At 44.6% G+C, this 25,021-nt stretch overlaps 2 protein-coding genes and 1 long non-coding RNA gene across 4 annotated transcripts; 2 read left to right on the top strand and 1 right to left on the bottom strand.

The window, feature by feature from the left end:
* Positions 1–7,466: 7,466 nt before the first annotated feature.
* LOC310985381 (interferon-induced protein with tetratricopeptide repeats 5-like) lies at positions 7,467–18,272 on the top strand (the record flags this gene model as incomplete). Its single annotated transcript, XM_083970956.1, has 3 exons — positions 7,467–7,471; positions 8,026–8,314; positions 17,259–18,272. The coding sequence occupies 3 exons, from the start codon at positions 7,467–7,469 to the stop codon at positions 18,270–18,272; spliced, it is 1,308 nt and encodes a 435-aa protein (XP_083827082.1).
* On the bottom strand, positions 16,139–17,000 carry LOC310984367. Of its 2 annotated transcripts, none has more exons than XR_014595304.1 (4): positions 16,959–17,000; positions 16,737–16,882; positions 16,578–16,662; positions 16,139–16,484 (listed from the first exon to the last, which is right to left on the bottom strand). It is a non-coding gene; the product is annotated as an uncharacterized lncRNA (long non-coding RNA). The 2 variants fall into 2 exon arrangements; XR_014595305.1 differs by having other exon boundaries at positions 16,737–16,879; positions 16,959–16,995.
* Positions 18,273–19,357: 1,085 nt separating the features above from the next.
* LOC310985380 (interferon-induced protein with tetratricopeptide repeats 2-like) lies at positions 19,358–20,930 on the top strand (the record flags this gene model as incomplete). Its single annotated transcript, XM_083970955.1, has 2 exons — positions 19,358–19,362; positions 19,628–20,930. The coding sequence occupies 2 exons, from the start codon at positions 19,358–19,360 to the stop codon at positions 20,928–20,930; spliced, it is 1,308 nt and encodes a 435-aa protein (XP_083827081.1).
* Positions 20,931–25,021: the final 4,091 nt, after the last annotated feature.

Here is a 25,021-nt window from a genome sequence, read left to right as displayed (position 1 = left end):
TGTTTCGTTCATCCACCAGGTGGTGCTAAGCAGTTGTGGGTGGGTGCGTTCAGGGGCGGTCCCTCATCACTCATGTGAAGTTTGGAGCAAATCGGACAAAGTATGATGAAGTTAAGATAAGTTGATGGTTCATCCACCTGGGGGCAGTAGGAGCGTAACCAAATGTGACCTGGTGCGTTCAGGGGTGACCATCATCACTCATGTGAAGTTTTGAGCAAATCGGACAATGTCGATGTAAAATATTGTACTAACTGTTTCCACAAGGGGGTGACATGAGTGAGATTGCCTCCGAGCATATAGAGGCGTTGAGGTCGCTACCCTGGACCTGTGTATCCATTTTCATGATGATACAAGTTCATTGAAGACATGAAAAAGCCAAACGTATTTTGTTGGCGAGGGATTGATGGTCACCGCGTTGCCACATGGACGCCATTACCTGTAGCTTCACAGCATTCATAATGTAACTTCACCAACTTGTTGCATGTTGTAGAAGTGGAATGAAGTTGATGGGGCAAAGTATGTATTTTGAAGTAATTTTAGTTCACTTCCTGTTACTACCGGGGGCGCTATGAGGAAGACAGGAAGTTAATATATCAGGACGTTCAGGGTGGAGCCATCATCATGTCCAGCAAGTTTGAAGTTGATTGGATGAAGTATGTGGGCGTGAGAGCTGTTCGTATGTACATGGCGAGCACCAAAACAGTCGCCAAAGTTCATTGAGCCGTAGCAGCCACGCCCCATGACCTGTACACCTGTACAGCACAAGATAAGATCACCATGGGGTCTCGATGCTGGAAAACAAATTTGAAGACGATCAAGTGAAATCTCTAGGACGAGTTTGTTCAAATACGAGGTGTGGAAATGGCGCCATCAGTGAAATTAAAATCAAAATGGCTGACTTCCTGTTGGGATTTGACCATGACCTTAAGAGACTTTTTTGTGTGTCTGGGTATGATAAATATGTGTACCAAATTTCGTGTGCCTACGACAAACTAAGAAGAATGGCGAGGCCATTGAGAAAATTTGTAGGGGGCGCTATTTCACCATTTTACCCCGCCCATGTGCGGCACCACCAAAATATCGAATTTCAGGGAAGGCCGCTCCCACATGCAAAAATTTGGGACTTCTCGAATATGGGAAAGTGGCAAATTTGGGGCATGAAGTTGCGTAAGAATAATAAACAGCGCAATTTCAATAGGGCCTTCGCCGATGCTTGTCGTCGCTCGGGCCCTAATTAGATTTCTGAGCTTTTATAAACCATCAAACCCTGTAACCCTAAAGATTGCACACCTTTGACTTGACGTTTATTTTTCTCTCCACTGCAGCTCGAGCACTGAATTGTACGTTTTGCACGGATCAGGCATGTTCAATAAAAGAATCAAAGGCATGCACCACAGAGACCATGTGTCTGACAGCCTCTGTTTCAGGTAGTCTCCTCTTTATGTTGTTGATTATTTTTCACTAAAATACATGTGTGTTTTCCATTGACATTAACAAACTGCACTTGGACTGTGTAGTTGTTTCAGGTGGAAATACAACACAGTATATCTCCAAAGACTGTGTAGTGCCCTCCCAGTGTCTAGCCACAGGTGTGAACACATTTTCACAAAGCTTCGGTGGTGCAAGTGCAGTGGCAACAGTTAACTGCTGCAGCACAGATAACTGCAACTCAGAAAATCTACCCTGTAAGTACAGAGGGATGACTGTGATCTTGAAGACCAGCTTAATCTGCGTTCACATCGGACCTTTTATTTTTGTCGCTGGTGACAAGTTTACATATTAAGTCTATGCAAACGAGCGACTGAGCAATTAATCGCTCTGTCGCTCGAGATGAGAAATCCCAAGTCTCTGGCCGTCAGTCGCTTGTCGCTCAGCGCTGATTGGCTGCCATAATCTATGCGTAACTATGACAACTACTGAAATCATGGAAACGTAATACAACTCCACCGGTCCGGCAGAGCAAAGCCGGCTTGACGTTGTACGGCGCTTGTGGGACTTCCACAACAGGTAAACAGCGCCAGCAGGTAGGCTACGATATCAGCCGTGCTGGACCAATACAAACAGGAAGAAAAGAGCGACTCCGAGCTCCGATTCACTGGAATCGCTTGAATGACGTCATCAGAGCGATCTGTTGAATTGTGCCAAACTGACGAGCGACTGCAGCTGAGTGACAGAGCGATTTTTTTTGAATGACTCAGCGACAAAAATAAAAGGTCCGGTGTGAACGCACCTTTAGAGAGATGAGGAAAGATTACTGGAGACTCTGTTTTCATTTTGTGACACTTAAATGTTGTTTTCTGTTTCAGTCCCTCCTGCTGAGGCCCCCAACAACCTGTCATGTTTCACTTGTGATCCTATGACATTTCAATGCAACATTTCAATAACGTGTACTGGATCTCAGGACCGCTGCATTCAAATAAATGGTGAGTGTTCTCCTTATCTGACATCTGTCCTGACTCCACATTTACTTACTTACAAAAGGACTTAAATGATTTTCAATAATTTTCTTTTGCTCTAAATAAAATAACACTGAGTTGAACTATTCTCCATTAGGAAGTGTAAAGTGAAAGAGATGGTATTCACAAAAATGATGTGAAATTATATAACATTTTAACATACAGTATAACATAACATTTTTTCATCTGTAGGGACGGCTGGGTCCAGAAACACACCAATCTTTGGCTGTGTATCTTCAAACATGTGTAATGCTGCTCTCCTGGGAAATGCTACTGCCAGCGGTCCAATCTGCTGTAACACCAATCTGTGTAATGATGCCTATACCACAACCACAACAACTGCACCAACAACTACAACTCCTCCCAGTGACGCCTGTTCTGTCAAACTGAGTATGATCCATCTGCTACTGGGACTCTTCTTCTTCACCCTCTATTAGAGCACAGAAACAACAAGACAAATCAATGGAAGTTGTATGACAAGAATTGATTTATGGTTATCTACACTGGATATTGCTGAATTTCAGTTTCAGAGGTCTCTATGTCAAGTGCACCACTTACAGATCACTGCTCATTATATCTGGAACTGAAACCAAAATCAAGTCCTGATAAAATAAATATTAATTGGAAATTTAATGCAGACTTACTGAAGTCTGAACACTATTGTAAAAAAAAAAAAAAAACTACTCTTATTACTACTAGAGATTAAATTTGACACAACTATTGGGAGTTATAGTAATAGATGGGTTTTTTTCAAATATAAAGGTCGGCAATTCTCTATCAAATTTGGTTAACAAAGAAGCAAAGATATAGTATGAGAACAAGAACTTTACTTAGTTCAAGAAATCGATAAATGCTGTAATGTTGAGAATATAAAAACCCACCTTCCCCCGTTCGTTGAGATGTGTGATTCTGAAATTGAAATGATGGAACTAAAAAGTAAAGTAGTTAAAAAAATTTCAGTTGGAGAAGCTCCAGGACAGGATGGACTAACCACACATTTTTTACAATTTTTTCTGGCAAGATATCAAAGAACTGTTATTTTACACCATTACGCCGGGAATGTTTTATGAATAAGGACATGATGCCTACAATGAAACAAGGATTAATAACACTCATCCCTAAACCCGGAAAGGACAAAAAACAATAGATAATCTAAGACCATTTATGTTCAGAGCACCAAATGACTGGAATCACCTACCCATGTGTATCAGATCTTCTCCATCTCTTAATTGCTTTAACCATGCCCTGTCTTCACATCTTGAAACTACTTGTTCATGCTTTCATTGAATCTGTCACCACATTTCGCTAAATACCCATCCAAACTCAGTTGCAACTTGTCTGACTGATTTTTGTATGTCTGTCCAGATTTTGTCTTTGTCTTGTTTTGTTTTGTTTGTTTTTTATTGTATTGTTCTGTATCCTTTCATTGTACTGTGATGTGTTGTGTTGTTGTGTTTTATGTTGATGTGAGGTGCGCAGGACCCCCTCGAAAACGAGTTGCGACAACTCAAGGGGTTTATCCTGCTGATAATAAACAACTTAAACAACAACCAATAACATTACTTAATGTCGATTACAAACTATTCGCTCAGATCTTTGTCAACAGGTTGAAAGAAGGTTTGCCTCATGTTATTAGTGAATCCCAATCTGGTTTCTTCAGAGAACCTTCAATTCACAACAACATTAGATTAGTACTAGATTTATTAGACTACGCAGATAAGATTAAAGATGGTGGTTTAATTTTTGTTTTTAGACTTCTGTAAAGCATTTGATAAAGTTGAACAAAAAATGCAACACAGATACCATAGGCTCTAAAGGTTCTGCTGTTTTCTCTAAGGATTCAGGGCTCCATCTAAATCTGAGTAAATGTGAATTAATGGCAATACATGATCAACCCCTGGTGTCTATTCAAGGTATTGCAATCAAAAAGGAGGTTAAATATCTCATTATCTGTAAGGACTTATATTATAGAAAGAAAACTAATATGGACAACATTATGTTGAAGAGTAAAACAATTCTAAATTCATGGTTGTAAAGAGATTTGTCTATATTTGGGAGGATTTTATTATCTAAAATGGAAGCTCTGTCATGTTTTGTTTATCCAGCATACTCCTTGGCTATCCCTACTACTATGATTAAAAACATCAACCATCACAGGGGTACCCCAGAGATACCTGTTGTTTACTGTAATAAAACCAAATTCTGCATATTGAATATTCTACATTTTTGTGAGTGTGGAGGAGGTAAGGTTGGATGACATAAAAATAATGTTAAGACACTAATGTCAAATTGAAATGAATAAATGCATAAAATTGGATCATTAGATATATTCACATGGTTTAGAGGCCATTGGGGGAGTGGCCCATAAAAGCCAGAAAAGTGATTTGAGTTTGTGTTGACACAAATATGAACTGAAATTAGAGTCTTTCCGCCTGAAGTACAAGTCTTCAGGGCCTAGTGGTAGTGAGGTAAAGTTCAATAAAGATTAAGAAAAAAAAAACTGCAGCAGTGTTGAAGGGTCTCAGAATCAGAATCAGATTTATTGGCCAGTATGTTTACACACCCATGAACTTGTTTTGACACATTTTGTCTCATACAGACTTACAGACAAGAACAAGACGACATATACAAAATAATTCAAATATGTAGAAATAAAATATATAAAATCTCAAGTCTCAAGGTCAAGGTTCAGGTCTTTAGGCTGACAAGTCCTGTTTCAGAATTTTGTTTTGATATGTGCCTGTGATAAATGTCTGTGAATTGTGTGAATTTGTAAACATGGGTGGGCAACATCAGCAGTGTCTCAGTGAAATATGGTAGTCTAGGTGAAATATAGCAAGCAGTGCAAACTGTTCGAGCTATGAAAACAGCATTTCTGCTGACTGCTGAAGGGAGAAGAAAATACTGCTTGTGGGGATTGTTTGTCCAAAAGGTCAGAGGTCTTCGGACTGGCGAAGGTATGAACACTTAATGGTTTAGAGGTTTTCAGACTGGGAAATGTATGCATACTTTGGGTTAAAGGTTTAAAAACATTAAATATACAGTTTACTACAATTACGAAAGTAGGTCAGCCTCATCTTGGTTGTGGTTTGATCGTCCATAAATGTTTGCGAGGGATATTTTCTTTCTAAGTGAAGAATCCGGGTAAAGAGCAATCACTTCTTTGTGGAGAGAGATCGCTCTGTCGATCATGCTGTTCTCCAGGGGACTGTCGCTGTCGGAGTAGATTCTGGTTTCATAGCAGACTGCAGCACGCCTCTTCAGGTAACGTTCCTCTGGGTGTCTTTCCATTGCCTCCTCTACCAAATCGATCGCCTCATCCTTAGATATGAAGTTTCTATAGACCCTCAGTATTGGTTCGATACCGCTGTAGCTGCTAACTGGCTTTCTCAAAACCTATTTTACTGTGTGTATTCTCCGTTTGTTTTGTACTGCATTGTGCATCAATTTTTATTATCCAGTTACTTTTTAGTTTCATGCACTTATATTTTCCCATTAGCTTCAGTTGTTATTAGTACTTTTGTGTCCACCAGATGGCAGCAGAGTGCTCAGGTTTAACTTTGGAATTTAGGTTTGTTAAGTTTTGGTTTGACTTTAGTTTTTAATTTGTCAGTTGCAACATTTCATTTAACACGCCAGATGGAGACAAAGTTCAATCGTACTGCAGTACATTCTTTCGGTCAGACCAAACAGTTTATCTCAAAGGGCTTTACATGGCATCATAACAACATCCTCTGCCCCTCACTTCCACTGAGGAAAAACTCCATAGAAAACCCTTTTAACAGGGAAAAATAGGAGAAACCTCAGGGTGACATGCATGTACAACAGAATTAAGGTGCAAACTGCACAGTCAGGATGCAGATTAAAAAAACAAGAATAAGAACAAATAGAATAAATAAAATAAACAATGTACATCACTCACTCATAAGCATCCATTCACTGACTCACCCAACATTCATTCACTGACCATGTTTTTAAATAGAGACTTAGGAGGCAACTACCACTGGAATATGATCAAAGCTGAACTAATGCTGTTATTATCTTTTCTGTATCTTGATTTTTGTGACTGTTGTTTGGTCTGACCGGACCACTTGGACTTTGTTGGGTGTTTGGGCTTGCTGTTGTTTGTTTTGTTTTTGGGTTGGGAATTATCATTATAATTGTCAGTGATATGTTTTCTAGTCTCTCTCCTTTTTTTCCTTTGAGGGTTAAGGGGAGGGTGGGGTTTGTATGAGAGTGGGTGTGAGTGAGACTGTGGACTTATGTACTGTACTGTTGACTGTATTATTAGTATATTTTATACTTGTACCACTATGTCTCTTTGACTGTCTATTTTTATTGACTGTGAATAAAGATGATGATGAGACTGTTCCAGAATCGTGTGATGGATGTTTTGATGGATCTTTATCTTCTGCCAGATGGCAATGGTTCAAAAAGGTGGTGGGCAGGGTCCTTGATGATGTGTGACTTCTGTAGAAAGCGAGAGGTGAGGATGTTGTTCAGGTAGTTAGAGATGGTAATGTTTTGTTCAGTTTTTATAATTCTCTGCAGAGACTTTTTGTCAGCCACAGAGCAACTCCTGTACCACGTCAGAATGCCGTAGGTCAGGTACCCTCAATGATGCAGCGGTAATAAGACACAAGGAAGTTCTGGGATAGGTTTATCTTTCTGAGTGTGCTCATTAAGTATAATGGATGGTGTGCCTTTTTCACATACAGTACATGCAACACTAAAGGCTACCACAGACATCAATCAATATCCCTGACTGACAAGTTCCTCCCTGGCTAAATGTTTTTTATCAGACATATGACATGACGTGTAAATGACCAGCGCCCTTGAGAGTCATTTAGGGAAATTAAAGTCTAAACCCAGGTGTCAATTTACCATTGTTTACAACTCCATAAAACATTAATGATGTGATGGTGCTACACGCAAAGCAACAGCAGCAGCAGATATAAAGAGCTGATCATAGAGTGTTACATTTGGAAAACTACTGAGACCAGCTGGACGATGAGGTGAGTCACTGCTTTCTTGCACCTGTACTCAGTGACATCATTGATATTACATTTTGCTCCACTTCTTTCATTCCATTTTCCTTCCTTTATCCCTTTTATTTCCTCAGTTTTCTTTCATTTTACTCCTTTCTTCACAGCCTTCCTTTCTACTTCCACCATATCTTCCCTTTTTTCTCTTATACTGTAAATTCCTCTTTCATTCTTTCCTTATTTCCTTCCCTCTCGTTCATTTGTTGATATTGAATCTCTTGTTTCTTCTATCTGTCCTGTTTTTACCCTTGTATTACATTTCTTACTCAATTTTCTTGTAAATATATTTCATTCCTTCTTTGTTTTCATATTCTTTTCTAATATTATTACTTATCTATACGTTGTATTTTCCTCCTTCAGTCATTTTTACTTTTTCTCCTCTTCAGTTTTTCCTCTTTCATGTCTTCCATTCATCTTTACTATGACATTTCTGTTCTGATGTTTCCTACCCTTGTGCATTCATTCCTTCCTTTTTCATTCCATCAAATGATATGAATAATAGTCTTCCTTTTGTTCTCAACCAGTTCTGCTCAGAGTGAAACAACACTGGAGGCCAGACTGGAGGCCCTGCAGTGCCACTTCACCTGGGACCTGGAGCCTGAAAGGTACAAACTATACTGTCTCAGGGACAATCTGGAAGACATCGGGGCTGAGGAGGGAAACAGTTGGTTGGGTCACATTTACAACCTGCAAGGGTTCACCCATTACAAGCTGGGCTGTATCAAACAGGCCTGGAGTTTCTTCAGCAGGGCTGCAGAGGCCTTCCGCCAGATGAGAAACTCAGATGAGGGCCCCTGGCTGGTGGTGAACTATGTGTGGCAATGCTACAAGGAGAAATTAAGTTTACTTCCTTACTGAACCCAACAACGCCACCTGGGGGAATTTCGCCCCCAGGAAATTTAGGTAAGATACTAATTTCTATTACCCCAAAGGACACACAGGTTTAAGAGACACAGCGTGCAGACGTGATTCCAGAAAAAATTACAATTTATTGACAATATTCTTTTAAAAAAATATACAATTCGAATTGCTATAAAATCAATCAGGAATATTGCACAAGTTAACCAGGGCCACTTGAAGCATATTACGTGTCAATTAAAGTGCTAGGTGCAGGGCTGAGGGCTCACTGGCATGGAGGACTGCTGATAAGGGGGGAGGGAAGGGGCCCTTATGTTAACACCACACATGAAAAACACACACACACACACACTGGTCACACCAAAGTGCACTACTGTACAGGGGAGTGAAGGGGACCACCACCACCGGGATCAGTCAGTCTCCTGCCTCTGTGGCACCAGCAGCTCCTGCCCAAGAGAGAAGAGACAACGGTTAAAGGCTTCAATTACTAGGCCCAAATACATACACCAAAATATTTTCTTTTTATCACACACACACACACACCCACTCACACACTCTCGAACCCTCTGAATATATAAGCAAAACAAAAAGAAACAAAATACCAAACTAACTACGCCCAGGGGCACAGCGCAGTTGCAGTTTTAACAGGGTTCAGGTGCTAGGCAAAAGGCCTGCACCTCACACTCATACCCAAAACAAATAACCAAAATAAAAATTATTAAATACTAAACTAATAATATGAGCTTGTAAAGAAAAGAAACAAAACAAACTCAGACAGAACAGCAGTAGGGACCCTGGCAGTGTAGAGGCCCGCTTCGTTAGGGACGTGGATGCTTCAGGGCTCCGGCACAGGGGGAGGTGCACTACAACACGGCAGCTTCGCTGTAGACAACAGGTCAGAGGCGGCAAAGTCATATTTAAGAACAGCTAAAGAAGGCACATTACACTAAAGCACAAAACAATGAGACAGCCTACCGTAGAAATTGACCACCACGCACGCAAAGCATACGCGCCCGCTTCCAGACCACACTCCCACTTCCGACGTAGTCGGGCCACACTGCTGCAACGCCAAGGATAGTCAGCCATGTTGCTACATAACACCGATGCGCAATACAATGAGATCGAGAGACCTACCTGACAACGTAGAGCGGAGGCACAACCAGCAGCAAAAGGAGCAGACACTGTGTGGCCGTGTGAACCGCCACACTCACGCACACACACAAAAGCCCCCAGGACCAAACTCCTTCCTCACGCTCCAGCCAGACGACCAGCCGACTCTGCTACAAGCAGAGAGTGCAATAAACACCATGCCAAACCACAGATGCAGAGCAATAAACTACTGGTAGAAAAACTTACCGGAGAACATGAAAAGTATTGGATTAGCCTGTTGCACCTCACCGCCACACAAACACTGCCGCCGTCACGCCAGACGAAGCTGCACTGACGACGCTACTGAGACGAGGCAGGAGGACACGCACCTGGACTAGGTGAGCCTCGTCACATATAATTTTCGGTGCGCCGCCCCTTAATCAAGGGGGAGATTGATCCCAGACTGTGACACAGTGGGCAGGAAAAGAAAGTGGAATTCCACCCTAAAGCACTACACCCAAAATATAAAAACAAACAATGAGTGGGCCACTCTGCCACATTTACCCCCAGCTTTTGCATCGCCGTCCCGGCGATGAACCTAAAGCAAACTTGAAGTTAGCACCATGGCCGGTGGGGAACATACTGGACATTAGACACTGCCCTTGGGTCAACTGTTCCTTCATCAACATGACCAACAGCCTGTGGAAGACGATGGACGTTAGAATGCTGGCCCGCAGTGGCTCGACCTGTTCTGCGAAGGACGGGCTGACTAATACTGGCGGGATCAACCAGGGGTGGAGAAGGAACTGGGATTCCAGACTGTCCCTGCGCCAGAGGTGTCTCTGAGGCAGGCAGGTCCCTCCATGGAGGTGCAGCACCAGACTCTATGGACCTCGGGTTTCTGACCGCATCTGCAGCAGATGGTAACGGGGTTTCAGTGACCAACACCCATAGGTCATCCTCAGTCGACAAGTTATCCTCTGGCACCACTGGCAATGACGAAGGAACTGGGGGGGGGACAACCTTATCACGCCCCACTTGGGCCTTTAGCATGTTACGGTGCACCCTTTTCACTCTCCCCCGGTCATCTACGGGTGCAATGGCGTACACCGCACCCTCACCACGGGGCACCTCCAGAACCTGATAGACCACCGGACTCCAAATGTCATGGATTTTATGACGTCCCCTAGCACTGTGGTCTCGCATGTAGACAAGCTGCCCCACACACAAAGGCTCATCACGAACCCGCTGATCGTACCGCTCCTTGCGACGACCAGCCGCTGCCAACAGCCGATCATGTGCCCCCTCAAACGCTACCCTAAGTCTTACCTGATGTTCAGCCACCCAATCTTGTACCCTTCCCGGTACAGGGTCCTGGACTCGGCCCAGCAGGAAATCCACAGGAAGGCCAGGTTCACGTCCGAACATAAGAAAGAACGGAGACTCTCCTGTGACCTGGTGAGGCGTGGTGTTATAACAGAAAAGGACCTGCGGGAGACAGGAGGCCCAGTCCTGTTTTCGTGAGACAGGTAGGGTACGCAGGAGGTTGTGTAGAGTTCGGTTGAACCTCTCACACTGTCCGTTTCCTGCAGGGTGGTATGGGGTGGTGCGGGACTTTTTCACCCCATACAGAGAGCAGAGCTGTTGAATCAAAGTACTCTCAAAACTGCGACCTTGGTCGGAGTGAATGCGGTTAGGTACCCCAAATTTAAAGAACCATTCATTAAGCAAGACCTGGGCCACAGTGGGTGCACGCTGGTCCCGAGTTGGGACAGCCACAGTGTATTTACTAAATACATCTGTCATTATAAGAACATTCTCCAACCCAGTGTGGGAAGGCTCCAGGACTGTAAAGTCAATGGCAACGATTTGGTTTGGCCGGGAGGCCAGCAAATGTCCCATAAAGCTATGTGCAACTGGCCCGGAGTCTTTTGCGACCTGACAACGCTCACATTCCTGTACACACTGCTTTATGTCTGAGCACATCCCTGGCCAATAACATCGCTCTCGTACCAGCTCCGTCGTCCGGTCAATACCCTGGTGGCCGTGTGCTTGATGAAGCAGCCTCAGCGTCTCCTGCTTCAATCGAGCTGGCAAGACCAGCTGGAGAGTCTCTTCACCACCATCTGAGCGAAAAACTCTGCGATAAAGGATGCCATCCCTCTCCACCAAACGATCCCATTGTCGCAAGAGTGCCAAAGCTGGTTTAGACAAATTCCGCTTTTCTCTTAAAGTCGGTTGAACCTGCTGCTTCCAAAAGACCAAGACCTCCTGTAGGAGGGGATCGGACTGCTGTAGCAAGTGAATATCTGAAGGAGTATGTGATGGAAGGGCAGATATCACGGACTGAGTTACTGGGGTCACTGCAACTGGTTGGGCAGCTTGCTGAAGTGCAGCTGGAACGGCTGTACCTGGTAGGGCCTGCTCAACAGCGGTGGGACCTGAGATGTACTGCCGGGAAAGTGCGTCAGCATTTCCATTGCTCCGGCCTGATCGATATTTGATCTTGAAATCGAAGGCAGCCAGTTGCGCAGCCCACCGATGCTCAGTGGCTCCCAGTTTAGCAGATTGAAGATGGCTTAACGGGTTGTTATCAGTGAAGATGATACATTGGTGCCCCAACAGATATTCACGAAACTTTTCTGTCATCGCCCACTTGAGGGCAAGGAATTCCAGTTTCATAGAACTGTAGTTGGTCATGTTTCGTTCGGTTGGTCGGAGGCCTCGACTGGCATAGGCTATTGGCCTAACCTTCCCCTCAAGCTCTTGGGACAAGACGGCTCCTAGGCCACCATAGCTCGCATCAGTCTCCAGAATGAAGGGGCGGGAAAAATCCGCGTATGCCAGAACTGGGGCTGAGACTAACTTTGTCTTCAAAGCCTCAAAGCTCTCTTCACACTGGGGTGTCCATGACGGACCAAGATCTTGTTTATGGCGTCGTTTGCCCTGTGTCCCAGCTACTTCAGCTACCAGCTTATGGAGAGGGGCTGCAACCTTCGCAAATCCCTCTACAAAGCGCCTATAATAACTTGCAAATCCTAAAAATGAACGCAGCTCTGTAGCATGGCGGGGGCGTTGCCACTTGGCAACCGCCTCAATTTTTGCTGGGTCGGTGGAAACACCTTCCCCTGAAATGATATGCCCAAGATAGCTGACCTCTTTCTGAAAGAAAGCACATTTTCGCAGTTTGACCTTTAAGCCTTCATGTTGTAGACGATTCAACACAAGTTCCAAGCGTTGCAGATGCTGGGTGATGGAAGAAGAAAACACAACAATGTCGTCGAGATATAAAAGAAGAGACTGACACTGCTGGTCCCCAAACATTCTTTGCATCAGCCGTTGGAACGTGCTTGGGGCATTGCACAGCCCAAATGGCATTCGATTCCACTCGAAGAGGCCAAAGGGTGTGCAAAAAGCCGTCTTGGGTTTGTCCTGCTCCGTCACGGGAACTTGATTATACCCGCTGGCCAAATCTAAGGTCGAAAACCAACAAGCACCGGAGAGGGCATCCAAACTCTCCTCTATACGAGGGAGGGGAAAAGCATCTTTTCTCGTCTTACTGTTAAGGAGGCGATAGTCCACACACATGCGCAAACTGCCATCTTTTTTTCTAACCAAGACAATTGGGGAGGCGTAGGGGCTACTGCTCTCCTTGATGACTTTGGCCTCCAAAAGCTGATTAATGTGGGCCTTGGCTTCCTCATACTCCGAGGGGGGAATGCGCCTGTATCTCTGTCGCACAGGGACGTTGTCAAGCACTGGTATGTCGTGAGAAATGAGCTTGGTACAACCAAGGTCACCGTCATGTGCCGAAAAGACCGAGCTATACCTCCGCAGAAGAGATCGCACCTCGGATTGGTGCTCAGGCGCTAAAGCGGACAAGTCTACTTCCTCTACTCCACTCTGTACAGGGACCTCAGCCGTACAAGAAGAAACTGTAGCTGTGGTTGACCTCACCTCTGTAACCCCAGTGGGTAAACTCACCACTTGGGCACGGCTGAGGGTACCCAGACGGATGCGTGGGTAGAGGAGGACGTCAGCCGTACCCACGTTGACTACAGGGACATAAGCAGTACCACGGACAACTTGAATAAGGCAGGGGGAAGCAAGGAGTCCCGCTGGAAGCCCAGATGCCAGGGGTTCAAAAAGTACGACAGAGCTAGAAGGTTGTTCAGGACATGTGCTTGCAATAAACTGCGTAACCCCACCGGGTATACGCACTGGCGTTGGGCCGCGGACCTTGACAGTCCCAAAGAGATCCCTTGACGGGAGAGTGGTTGATTGGTGGCACTGTTGTAAGGCCTCAAGAACTAAATCAGGAGCTTGATTCACGGCAGGCAGACTAAACAACCCTGCACCGTGTGAACCAAAAAGCTCCTGGTAACATCGTTGGATGATATTCATTCCCAAGATCCCAGGGACAGAAGACGATGCACCAGGAGGGTCTCGTACCACCAGTACCCCACATCCATGAAATACCTTGCCACACAGTGACACGTCCAGCTCAAGATAGCCAATGTACGGGATTGCTAAGCCGTTAGCCGCTCGAAGTTGGAGCCAATGACAAGACTGGAGGCGATTGTGACCCCATGGGGCAAAATGCTCCAAAAAGAAGCTCTCTGTTATGGTGGACACCATGGACCCAGTGTCCAGCAAGCATGGGACCGTAACACCACTCATCAAAAGATCCAAATGAGGACACGATGACATTAATTTACCCACGGTCCCTTCCCTTGAGCCCGTCGACTCCCCACCTGAGCTGTGGCTCTGCAACTCAGTGGGTTTCAGTTTTCCGACTGGGAAGCAGAAGGAGCCTGTCTGGTTTCATGGGTGGTTCGGTCGAAGGCAGAACTAGCACGGGCCTGAGGAGGAGCTTGCCGGCCATGACACTCTCTTGCAAAGTGGCCTGGTTGATGGCATCTACGACAGATCAATGGACCAGCATGATTATGGCGAGGTGGCAAGGAAGTGGTGTGCAAAGAGGCCACAGTCTGAGTGAGCTGATTAAGTTGTTCCTGCTGTCGCTTTAAAAGTTCCTTCAACTCACATAGGTCGGAGTTCTGTGGAATGGCCGAAGGTGGACAGGGACTACTTTGGACTCCATACTGCAGACCATACATGGCCGGGAGAGAATGACTGCGCTCTCTAGCGCCCCCTGGGAATCCCTCCCTTTCCCAGCGGAGAGCTTCCGCACGTACCTCTATCAAAGTGGCCTGAGGCTGACGCCGGACCAGCTGTTTCAACTCCCGACGAAGGGCGCCATCGAGAACATGCTCCACAAAGTGGTCTCGAAGCAGAACGGTAGAGTTAAGAAGACCATCAGGTGCCTGCTGCTTTACCCGCTCCATAAGGGCCATCAGAGCCAAGGAAAACTCTTGCAAGGTCTCTCCCTCTTGCTGCGTCCTGGCGAAAAAGGCTTGCTGCAAAGCTATATAGGAGCGGGTGCAACCATACAAGTCCTTCAGGATAGCAATGATCTGGTCTGGGTCTGCTTGCTCTGCTCTGGTGCGGTATTTTATCTCCTCCCTCGCCTCACCCTCAAGATGATCAAACATAAAGAGGGCCTGATCAGCAGCCGTAAGACGACGGGCACGGATACAGGCCTGGACTTCCTCTGCCCAGTCATTCACACTTACACCGGTCTTACCATTAAAGATTGGGCACCTACGGTCACGAGGCACTACCACCAATCGTTCTGTTACTGTAGCACTGACATCAGCTCCTGGAGCAGTACTCACCGGGGCAGGAGGGGCTGGAGCAGCCGCGCTTGAACCAGCCCGCGAGGCCTCCCTTTCCCGGCAGAGCCGCTCATTGTCTGCCTTCAGCTGCATGACCAGTTCTCTGAGCTGTTGCAGTTCCTCCTCCATGGTACCAGAGGTGGAGCTGCAGAAAACCTGCTAGATAAATTTAGAAGATGGTGTTTAGGGCTGGGTTAACCCACTGCTGTTCTGTCTGACTAATTACACACAAAACAAAAACACAAGCTTTTTTTTTTTTTTTTTTTTAAAGGAAACAAAACCCAAATAATGAAAGTAAGGTGAGGAAAAGAAAACAAAAAGGAATACACGTCTGACTTCAAAGTGTCATCCTGCCAACAACGCCAAGTTGTGGCAATGCTACAAGGAGAAATTAAGTTTACTTCCTTACTGAACCCAACAACGCCACCTGGGGGAATTTCGCCCCCAGGAAATTTAGGTAAGATACTAATTTCTATTACCCCAAAGGACACACAGGTTTAAGAGACACAGCGTGCAGACGTGATTCCAGAAAAAATTACAATTTATTGACAATATTCTTTTAAAAAAATATACAATTCGAATTGCTATAAAATCAATCAGGAATATTGCACAAGTTAACCAGGGCCACTTGAAGCATATTACGTGTCAATTAAAGTGCTAGGTGCAGGGCTGAGGGCTCACTGGCATGGAGGACTGCTGATAAGGGGGGAGGGAAGGGGCCCTTATGTTAACACCACACATGAAAAACACACACACACACACACACTGGTCACACCAAAGTGCACTACTGTACAGGGGAGTGAAGGGGACCACCACCACCGGGATCAGTCAGTCTCCTGCCTCTGTGGCACCAGCAGCTCCTGCCCAAGAGAGAAGAGACAACGGTTAAAGGCTTCAATTACTAGGCCCAAATACATACACCAAAATATTTTCTTTTTATCACACACACACACACACACCCACTCACACACTCTCGAACCCTCTGAATATATAAGCAAAACAAAAAGAAACAAAATACCAAACTAACTACGCCCAGGGGCACAGCGCAGTTGCAGCTTTAACAGGGTTCAGGTGCTAGGCAAAAGGCCTGCACCTCACACTCATACCCAAAACAAATAACCAAAATAAAAATTATTAAATACTAAACTAATAATATGAGCTTGTAAAGAAAAGAAACAAAACAAACTCAGACAGAACAGCAGTAGGGACCCTGGCAGTGTAGAGGCCCGCTTCGTTAGGGACGTGGATGCTTCAGGGCTCCGGCACAGGGGGAGGTGCACTACAACACGGCAGCTTCGCTGTAGACAACAGGTCAGAGGCGGCAAAGTCATATTTAAGAACAGCTAAAGAAGGCACATTACACTAAAGCACAAAACAATGAGACAGCCTACCGTAGAAATTGACCACCACGCACGCAAAGCATACGCGCCCGCTTCCAGACCACACTCCCACTTCCGACGTAGTCGGGCCACACTGCTGCAACGCCAAGGATAGTCAGCCATGTTGCTACATAACACCGATGCGCAATACAATGAGATCGAGAGACCTACCTGACAACGTAGAGCGGAGGCACAACCAGCAGCAAAAGGAGCAGACACTGTGTGGCCGTGTGAACCGCCACACTCACGCACACACACAAAAGCCCCCAGGACCAAACTCCTTCCTCACGCTCCAGCCAGACGACCAGCCGACTCTGCTACAAGCAGAGAGTGCAATAAACACCATGCCAAACCACAGATGCAGAGCAATAAACTACTGGTAGAAAAACTTACCGGAGAACATGAAAAGTATTGGATTAGCCTGTTGCACCTCACCTCACCGCCACACAAACACTGCCGCCGTCACGCCAGACGAAGCTGCACTGACGACGCTACTGAGACGAGGCAGGAGGACACGCACCTGGACTAGGTGAGCCTCGTCACATATAATTTTCGGTGCGCCGCCCCTTAATCAAGGGGGAGATTGATCCCAGACTGTGACACAGTGGGCAGGAAAAGAAAGTGGAATTCCACCCTAAAGCACTACACCCAAAATATAAAAACAAACAATGAGTGGGCCACTCTGCCACATATGGAAACAAGGCTTGGCTGCACTACCATCAGAATGAACAAGCGAAGAGCCAGGCTTGCTTGTCAAAGGTTGACAAGCTAATGGACGAGTATCCATCTCCAACGCAGGACGAGCTCCATCCAGAGATCTACGCTGAAAAAGGCTGGACTCTGATGAAGTTTGGCCCAGACAAAAAGCTGCTGGCTGCAGATTACTTCCAGAGAGCCATCAGGATGCAGCCGGACATGGTGGAGTGGCAGACCAGCCACATGATGATGTTAGTAAATCCCTTGGATAGGAGCGAAACCCTGGGGGATGACATCTTGGAGAAAATGAAAATCGCCAAGCAACACGACCCAGACAACCTGTACCTCGCTGCTCTTTACCTTGAAGCTCGTGCCAAAAAGGGTCAAAGAGTTGAGGGTGAAGCCCGTGAGCTGGCCAGAAAGGTTTTCAGAAAGCCAGTTGGCAGCTACAGCGGTATCGAACCAATGCTGAGGGTCTATAGAAACTTCATATCTAAGGATGAGGCGATCCATTTGGTAGAGGAGGCAATGGAAAGACACCCAGAGGAACGTTACCTGAAGAGGCGTGCTGCAGTCTGCTATGAAACCAGAATCTACTCCGACAGCGACAGTCCCCTGGAGAACAGCATGATCGACAGAGCAATCTCTCTCCCCAAAGAGGTGATTGCTCTTTACCCGGATTCTTCACTTAGAAAGAAAATATCCCTCGCAAACATATATGGAAGATCAAACCACAGCCAAGATGAGGCTGACCAGATGTACGAGGAGCTGCTACAAAGTCCTCTAGATCCTACAGGGACTCAGATGCTCTACAATTACTATGCAAAGTATTTACATTTCATTCATAAGAAGATCCACGACTCCATAAGATACCACATGAGGGCAGCAGCCATTCCAGCCCCATCTTTCTTCCGTGCCAACAGCATCAGTATTCTGGAGAGGATTAAAGAAAGAGGGAGAAACCGAATGTGTGGAGAAATTGAGAATTTTCTTGCAACTCTGCAACACTAAGAGCCGATAATGAAGAGGTACAAGTTACAGCTCAATTTCACAAGTCACCAGTTAGCCTACGAAAGGTTTAACATCTATCTGAAGATCTTCAATTTAGAGAATGGGAAAAACATTGAAAGAATAAAAATTATCTTGATAGATTCTGTAAGTGATCATCACCCTTTCACTGCAAACAATGTTGTGATTAAACTGAATCTTTCTGTGAGCAATTAGTTATGTTTTAATACAAATACGTCTTCAAACTGATACTTTTGTAATTGTACTAAACTGTATATTTAATGTTGTTTCAACCTCTGCTGTCCATTGAGCTTAAATAATATTGTATTTGGAATGGTTTGTGTGCAAAAATCAAATCAAGAGCTGATTAAATGACTGCAGTGAGCGGAGTAGTTCAATAATAAAACAATAACTAAACGCACCCACCGACTGTTTTTCATTGAAACAAAGTGAGATGTTTCTCAACACGGGTAAAAGAAAAACTACCAGGCTAAAGGCTACCACAGACATCAATCAATATCCCTGACTGACAAGTTCCTCCCTGGCTAAATGTTTTTTATCAGACATATGACATGACGTGTAAATGACCAGCGCTCTTGAGAGTCATTTAGGGAAATTAAAGTCTAAACCCAGGTGTCAATTTACCATTGTTTACAACTCCATAAAACATTAATGATGTGATGGTGCTACACGCAAAGCAGCAGCAGCAGCAGCAGATATAAAGAGCTGATCATAGAGTGTTACTGTTAGAATAAAATGTAACATATTGAGAGTCACTCCTCTCAGTTGACCTTCAGTTGATCTCTGAAGGTGTGAAACCAGTGAAGGGGGATATGAAACTTGCTACCGCCCACTTGTGTAACCAGCAATGCATATTTTGTATAACCTGCTTGTGTGTACTCAATAAAAGGAAGCTGCAAACTGGGGAGCGTTGGAGTTGGCAGAGAGCACTCAGAGGAGTGCTGCGCTCCCCTTGCAAGTAAACAGCTACAATTGTGTTTGTCTCAGTCTGTTCAGTGATCCAACGGTGAACGAACGGGGTTTTTCTACCCAACAGTTACATTTACACAACTGAGACCAGCTGGACGATGAGGTGAGTGGGGTGCAAAGTCCGTAGATGGAAACACACACGATTCGAATTTCTTTTAATGCGCATTTCCCAGTAATTCGAATCACTTTGGATGGAAACATGGCTATTGTTACTTTTTCTCCTCTTCAGTTTTTCCTAATTTCATGTCTTCCATTCATCTTTACTATGACATTTCTGTTCTGATGTTTCCTACCCTTGTGCATTCATTCCTTCCTTTTTCATTCCATGAAATTATATGAATAATAGTCTTCCTTTTGTTCTCCACCAGTTCTGCTCAGAGTGAAACAACACTGGAGGCCAGACTGGAGGCCCTGCAGTGCTACTTCACCTGGGACCTGGAGCCTGAAAGGTACAAACTTTACTGTCTCAGGGACAATCTGGAAGACATCGGGGCTGAGGAGGGAAACAGTTGGTTGGGTCACATTTACAACCTGCAAGGGTTCACCCATTACAAGCTGGGGTGCTTCGAACAGGCCTGGAGTTTCTTCAGCAGGGCTGCAGAGGCCTTCCGCCAGATGAGAAACTCAGATGAGGGCCCCTGGTTGGTGGTGAACTATGGAAACAAGGCTTGGCTGCACTACCATCAGAATGAACAAGCAGAGAGCCAGGCTTGCTTGTCAAAGGTTGACGAGCTAATGGACGAGTATCCATCTCCAACCCAGGACGAGCTCCATCCAGAGATCTACGCTGAAAAAGGCTGGACTCTGATGAAGTTTGGCCCAGACAAAAAGCTGCTGGCTGCAGATTACTTCCAGAGAGCCATCAGGATGCAGCCGGACATGGTGGAGTGGCAGACCAGCCACGTGTTGGCGTCAGTAAATCCCTTGGATAGGAGCGAAACCCTGGGGGATGACATCTTGGAGAAAATGAAAATCGCTAAGGAAAATGACCCAGACAACCTGTACCTCGCTGCTCTGTACCTTGAAGCTCGTGCCAAAAAGGGTCAAAGAGTTGAGGGTGAAGCCCGTGAGCTGGCCACAAAGGTTTTGAGAAAGCCAGTTGGCAGCTACAGCGGTATCGAACCAATACTGAGGGTCTACAGAAACTTCATATCTAAGGATGAGGCGATCGATTTGGTAGAGGAGGCAATGGAAAGACACCCAGAGGAACGTTACCTGAAGAGGCGTGCTGCAGTCTGCTATGCAAACAAAATCTTCTGCAACAGCAATAGGCCCCTGGAGAACAGCATGATCAACAGAGCGATCTCTCTCCACAAAGAGGTGATTTCTCTTTACCCGGATTCTTCACTTAAAAAAATTATATCCCTTGCAAACATATATGGACGATCAAACCACAACCAAGATGAGGCTGACCAGATGTACGAGGAGCTGCTACAAAGTCCTCTAGATCCTACAGGGACTCAGATGCTCTACAATTACTATGCAAAGCATTTGCAGTTTGTCCGTAATAGGAGCTACGACTCCATAAGATACCACATGAGGGCAGCAGAGATACCAGTCAAATCTTTCTACCGTTCCAACAGCATCAGTATTCTGGAGAGGATTAAAGAAAGAGGGAGAAACCGAATGTGTGGAGAAATTGAGGATTTTCTTGCAACTCTGCAACACTAATAGCCGATAATGAACAAGTTACAGCTTAATTTTACAAGTCACCAGTTAGCCTTCAAAAGGTTTAACATCTATCTGAAGATCTTCAATTTAGAGAATGGGAAAAACATTGAAAGAATAAAAATTATCTTGAAAGATTCTGTAAGTGATCATCACCTTTTCACTGCAAACAATGTTGTGACTAAACTGAATCTTTCTGTGAGCAATTAGTTATGTTTCACTATTAATACATCTTCAAACTGATACTTTTGTAATTGTACTAAACTGTATATTTAATGTTGTTTAAACCTCTGCTGTCCATTGAGCTTAAAGAATATTGTATTTGGAATGGTATCAAATCAAGACCTGATGAAATGACTGCAGTGAACGGAATAGTTCAATAATAAAACAATTAAACACACCCACCCAGTGTTTTTTCATTTGAAACAAAGTGAGATGTTTCTCAACACAGGAAAAAGAAAAACAGATGTCACATTGAGAGGACAGGTGGATGCATGACACACAACATACCAGCTGAAGACATACTTTTGATTTCCAGTCACTTATTAAAGTATTTTCACTTCCTCCAAAACAATTTCAACCGTTCCATGACTCATACTGGTATCCAGCGCAGCAGGTGAAGAGTGCAGCTGGCAACAATCCCACGGGTGGTTCTCGACATTTAAAGGGACAACGAGGAGTTTTGGAAAAGCGAAGCGTTTTCACACAACATTTATGAGCCTCCGCGCGCACCGTAAAATTCTTTTGACCGGCGCAAGACGGACTCATGTTTTCATTCATCAAGAATTAAAGTCAGAGGTTCAAAGAGGTTCACATACCGTCGTAGTTCCGACCATAAACGGCGATTCAGCTGCGTTATTCTCATGACTCGTTGCTAAACCGAAAGTAAAAAACGCTGGTCGGCTCGACCACTAATAATAACAAAATAACGATAGAGACAGAACGATATATTTATCGAAAATGGGCCCATTAACAAGTGTGGGTAGCGGAGATTCATCCACATTAACGTGAGACTTTTTTATAACCGAATAGAAACTCCTCGTTGTCCCTTTAAGATTGATACGTCACTTTCATTTTACATGGCAAGGCAAGACAATTTTATTTGTATAGCCCGTTTTTACAAACAGTTTATCTCAAAGGGCTTTACATGGCATCATATAACATCCTCTGCCCCTCACTTCCACTGAGGAAAAACTCCATAGAAAACCCTTTTAACAGGGAAAAATTGGAGAAACCTCAGGGTGACATGCATGTACAACAAAATGAAGGTGCACAGTCAGGATGCGGTTTAAAAAAACAAGAATAAGAACAAATAGAATAAATAACAAACAATGTACATCACTCACTCATAAGCATCCATTCAGTGACTCACCCAACATTCATTCACTGACCACACAGCAACCATCACACACACATCAGTACCAGTGTACTGTAGGCCAATACCAAAGTACAATAAAATGTCTGTTATCAGACGGATGCTTCACTGTTCAGTGTGGTTATGGCTGTGGGGTAAAAACTGTTCCAGAATCATGTGGTGTATGTTTTGATGGATCTTTATCTTCTGCCAGATGGCAAAAGTTCAAAAAGCAGCAGAGCGCATTTATGTCCTGGCACAAAGATGCACATCTTCCCCATATGTGCATCTTGAACCACAGTCTCTACTCTTATTATCCACCTGATATTTTGTCTGACGATGCTGTGTGTCACATCTGACGGACAGAGCGCATTTATGCCACGGCTGCACTCTGTCCATCAAACATGGCGTCATTCTATTTTTATTGAAGTATTCGGTTACCCAGGTAGGTTACTAACCTGGTCCTACTCGGTTAGAAAATTCTTCAAAATGCCCATCCCTACTCTCAATGATGCAGCAGTAATAAGACACAAGCAGGTTCTGCAGGGGTTTATCTTTCTGAGTGTGGTCAGGAAGTATAACCACTGCTGTGCCTTTTTCACATGTGCAACAGACATCAAACAATATCCCTGACAAGTTCCTCCCCAGCTTAATTTGTTTTATATGACATGACATGTAAATGAGCAGTGTTCTGAGTCATGAAATGAGGAAATGAAAGTCTAAACCCTGGCTTCAATTTACCATTGTTTACAACTCCATAAAACATTAATGATGTGATGATGCTACACGCAAAGCAACAGCAGCAGCAGATATAAAGAGCTGATCATAGAGTGTTACATTTAGAAGCCTTGGTAATAATGCCTGGATATCAGGTATTTATTTTAGTCTTAATCCAACATTCAATTAACCTGGTCAGTTCTGGACTCAGAGATCCTCATTATGTTAATCGGGGGCTCCCAGGCAGTCTCATGCCGCACATGCGGGAGCATTGGCCACTCCGACTCACTGTGCCCTCAGCTACCGTTCCTGCCGCCAGCTCCTCCCCAGCATGATGATCTCGCACCGCGCTCCGTGACTGATAAGCGTGGTAGAAAGGTGGAATTGTTTAATAACCAGCCCATCTGCAACAACTTCAATGAAAATGTTTGCACTTACCCAAGTCGTGTATTTCTTCATGTTTGCAGTGCATGCAAGGATGCGCACCCTCGATCTGTGTGTCCCCGGCGGCTGATCCCCGCCTGCCTGGCCCGCTCTCGCCAAGCGAATCGGCGCGGCTCTCAGTAATCTTAAAAGATCACCCATCTACTCCCGTTAATGTGAGGGCTCTGGCTCTCGAATTGTCCACTCATCCTGACACTGTTTTCACCAATCACCTGCTCACGGGTCTATCTCAGGGTTTTCGAGTGGGAGTTGTTTCTTCCCTGGGCTCTTGCTATGTTGCAAAAAATCTCCAGTCGGCGCTCAAAGATCCAGAGAGCGTCTCCCAGCTGCTAGGGAAAGAACTTAATAAAAATTACTTAATTGGCCCCTTCGACTCCCCTCCTTTCTCTGTGTTTCGCACTAGTCCAGTAGGTATCGCCACAAGGAAATACTCAGGGAAGAAAAGACTGATTTTTGATTTAGTAGGAGCCCCAGGAGGGGTCCACGTGCACCCCCCTTATTTTTTTTTCTAGTCTGGATTTTTTGCATCCTTGGAACCTCTAAAATAGAGATTTGGGTGATCCCCGGAACAAAACCTGTCCAAAATGTGTTTTTTGCAATGTTTTAGTACCCCTATGATACCTGTGGAATTGTTGCCAGGAATGCCAGTCAGACTGTCTTTCAAAGACTGTAGCACGCTCAAATTTCGAGCGAGCCCAAAGATAGAGATATCAATGTATTCGGGACAACCTCAGGTTTCCAGTGTGACCAAGTTTGTTAAGCTACCTTGTCAGAAAGGGAGCTAAAAACCGAATGATTTAAAGTCAGATGAAAATTTTGTGAGGGAAAAACAGCCATCTACATGTTTTCAAATGGTCCCTTGACCTGTCACCTAGATGTATGTGAATGGAAATGGGTTATATGGGTACCTACAAGCCTCCCCTATCCAGACATACCTAATTTGTGTGAATCTAATGCAGTTTTGGGGGAGAACCATGCAGTAATTTGCATGCAGTAGCCTACAAATATGTCATTTCCGCCTATATACAAAATGGTGTATTTGACTATTTCTGCACACTGGGTGTTCATAAACAGTCACAAAATTGCATGAATTGGGTATGACTGGATAGCTGAGATGCTTGTGCATCCAATCAGCCTATTCAATTGTGATTTTAGTCCATAAAGTAGTGTATTGGCACAAATGGTGCTTATTGCTTATCATGAGCAATAATTCAATCACTCTTTGAAATGTATAGGAAAAGGATTTATTCACGTGTGCTAAACAGTAATTTCACCAAATGTAGCCATTTAGTAACTATGTATGAAATGCAATAACTTGTGGTCATAGGAGCAAGAAATATTGCAAACATTAACTACTGTAGGAACCAGGGACATGTCCCCTATAGAATTCCTCTAGAGGAAGCTTGATTTTAGTAGTTCTCTTCATCATCATAAATTTTTGCTTCAATGGTCTCATCTTGCTCTTCTTCCTCTTCTTCACTATCTGCCTCCTGTGTGAGTATGTCAACCAGAGATGGAGGCATTATGGGTCTAGCAGTCCACACTACTCCACAGTACTCCATAGTACTCCACAGTACTC

The sequence above is a fragment of the Trachurus trachurus genome (assembly GCF_905171665.1).
Source record: "Trachurus trachurus genome assembly, chromosome: 4".
In the NCBI taxonomy this organism is placed as follows: Eukaryota; Metazoa; Chordata; class Actinopteri; order Carangiformes; family Carangidae; genus Trachurus; species Trachurus trachurus.
This window is presented reverse-complemented; position numbering and strand designations above follow the sequence as displayed.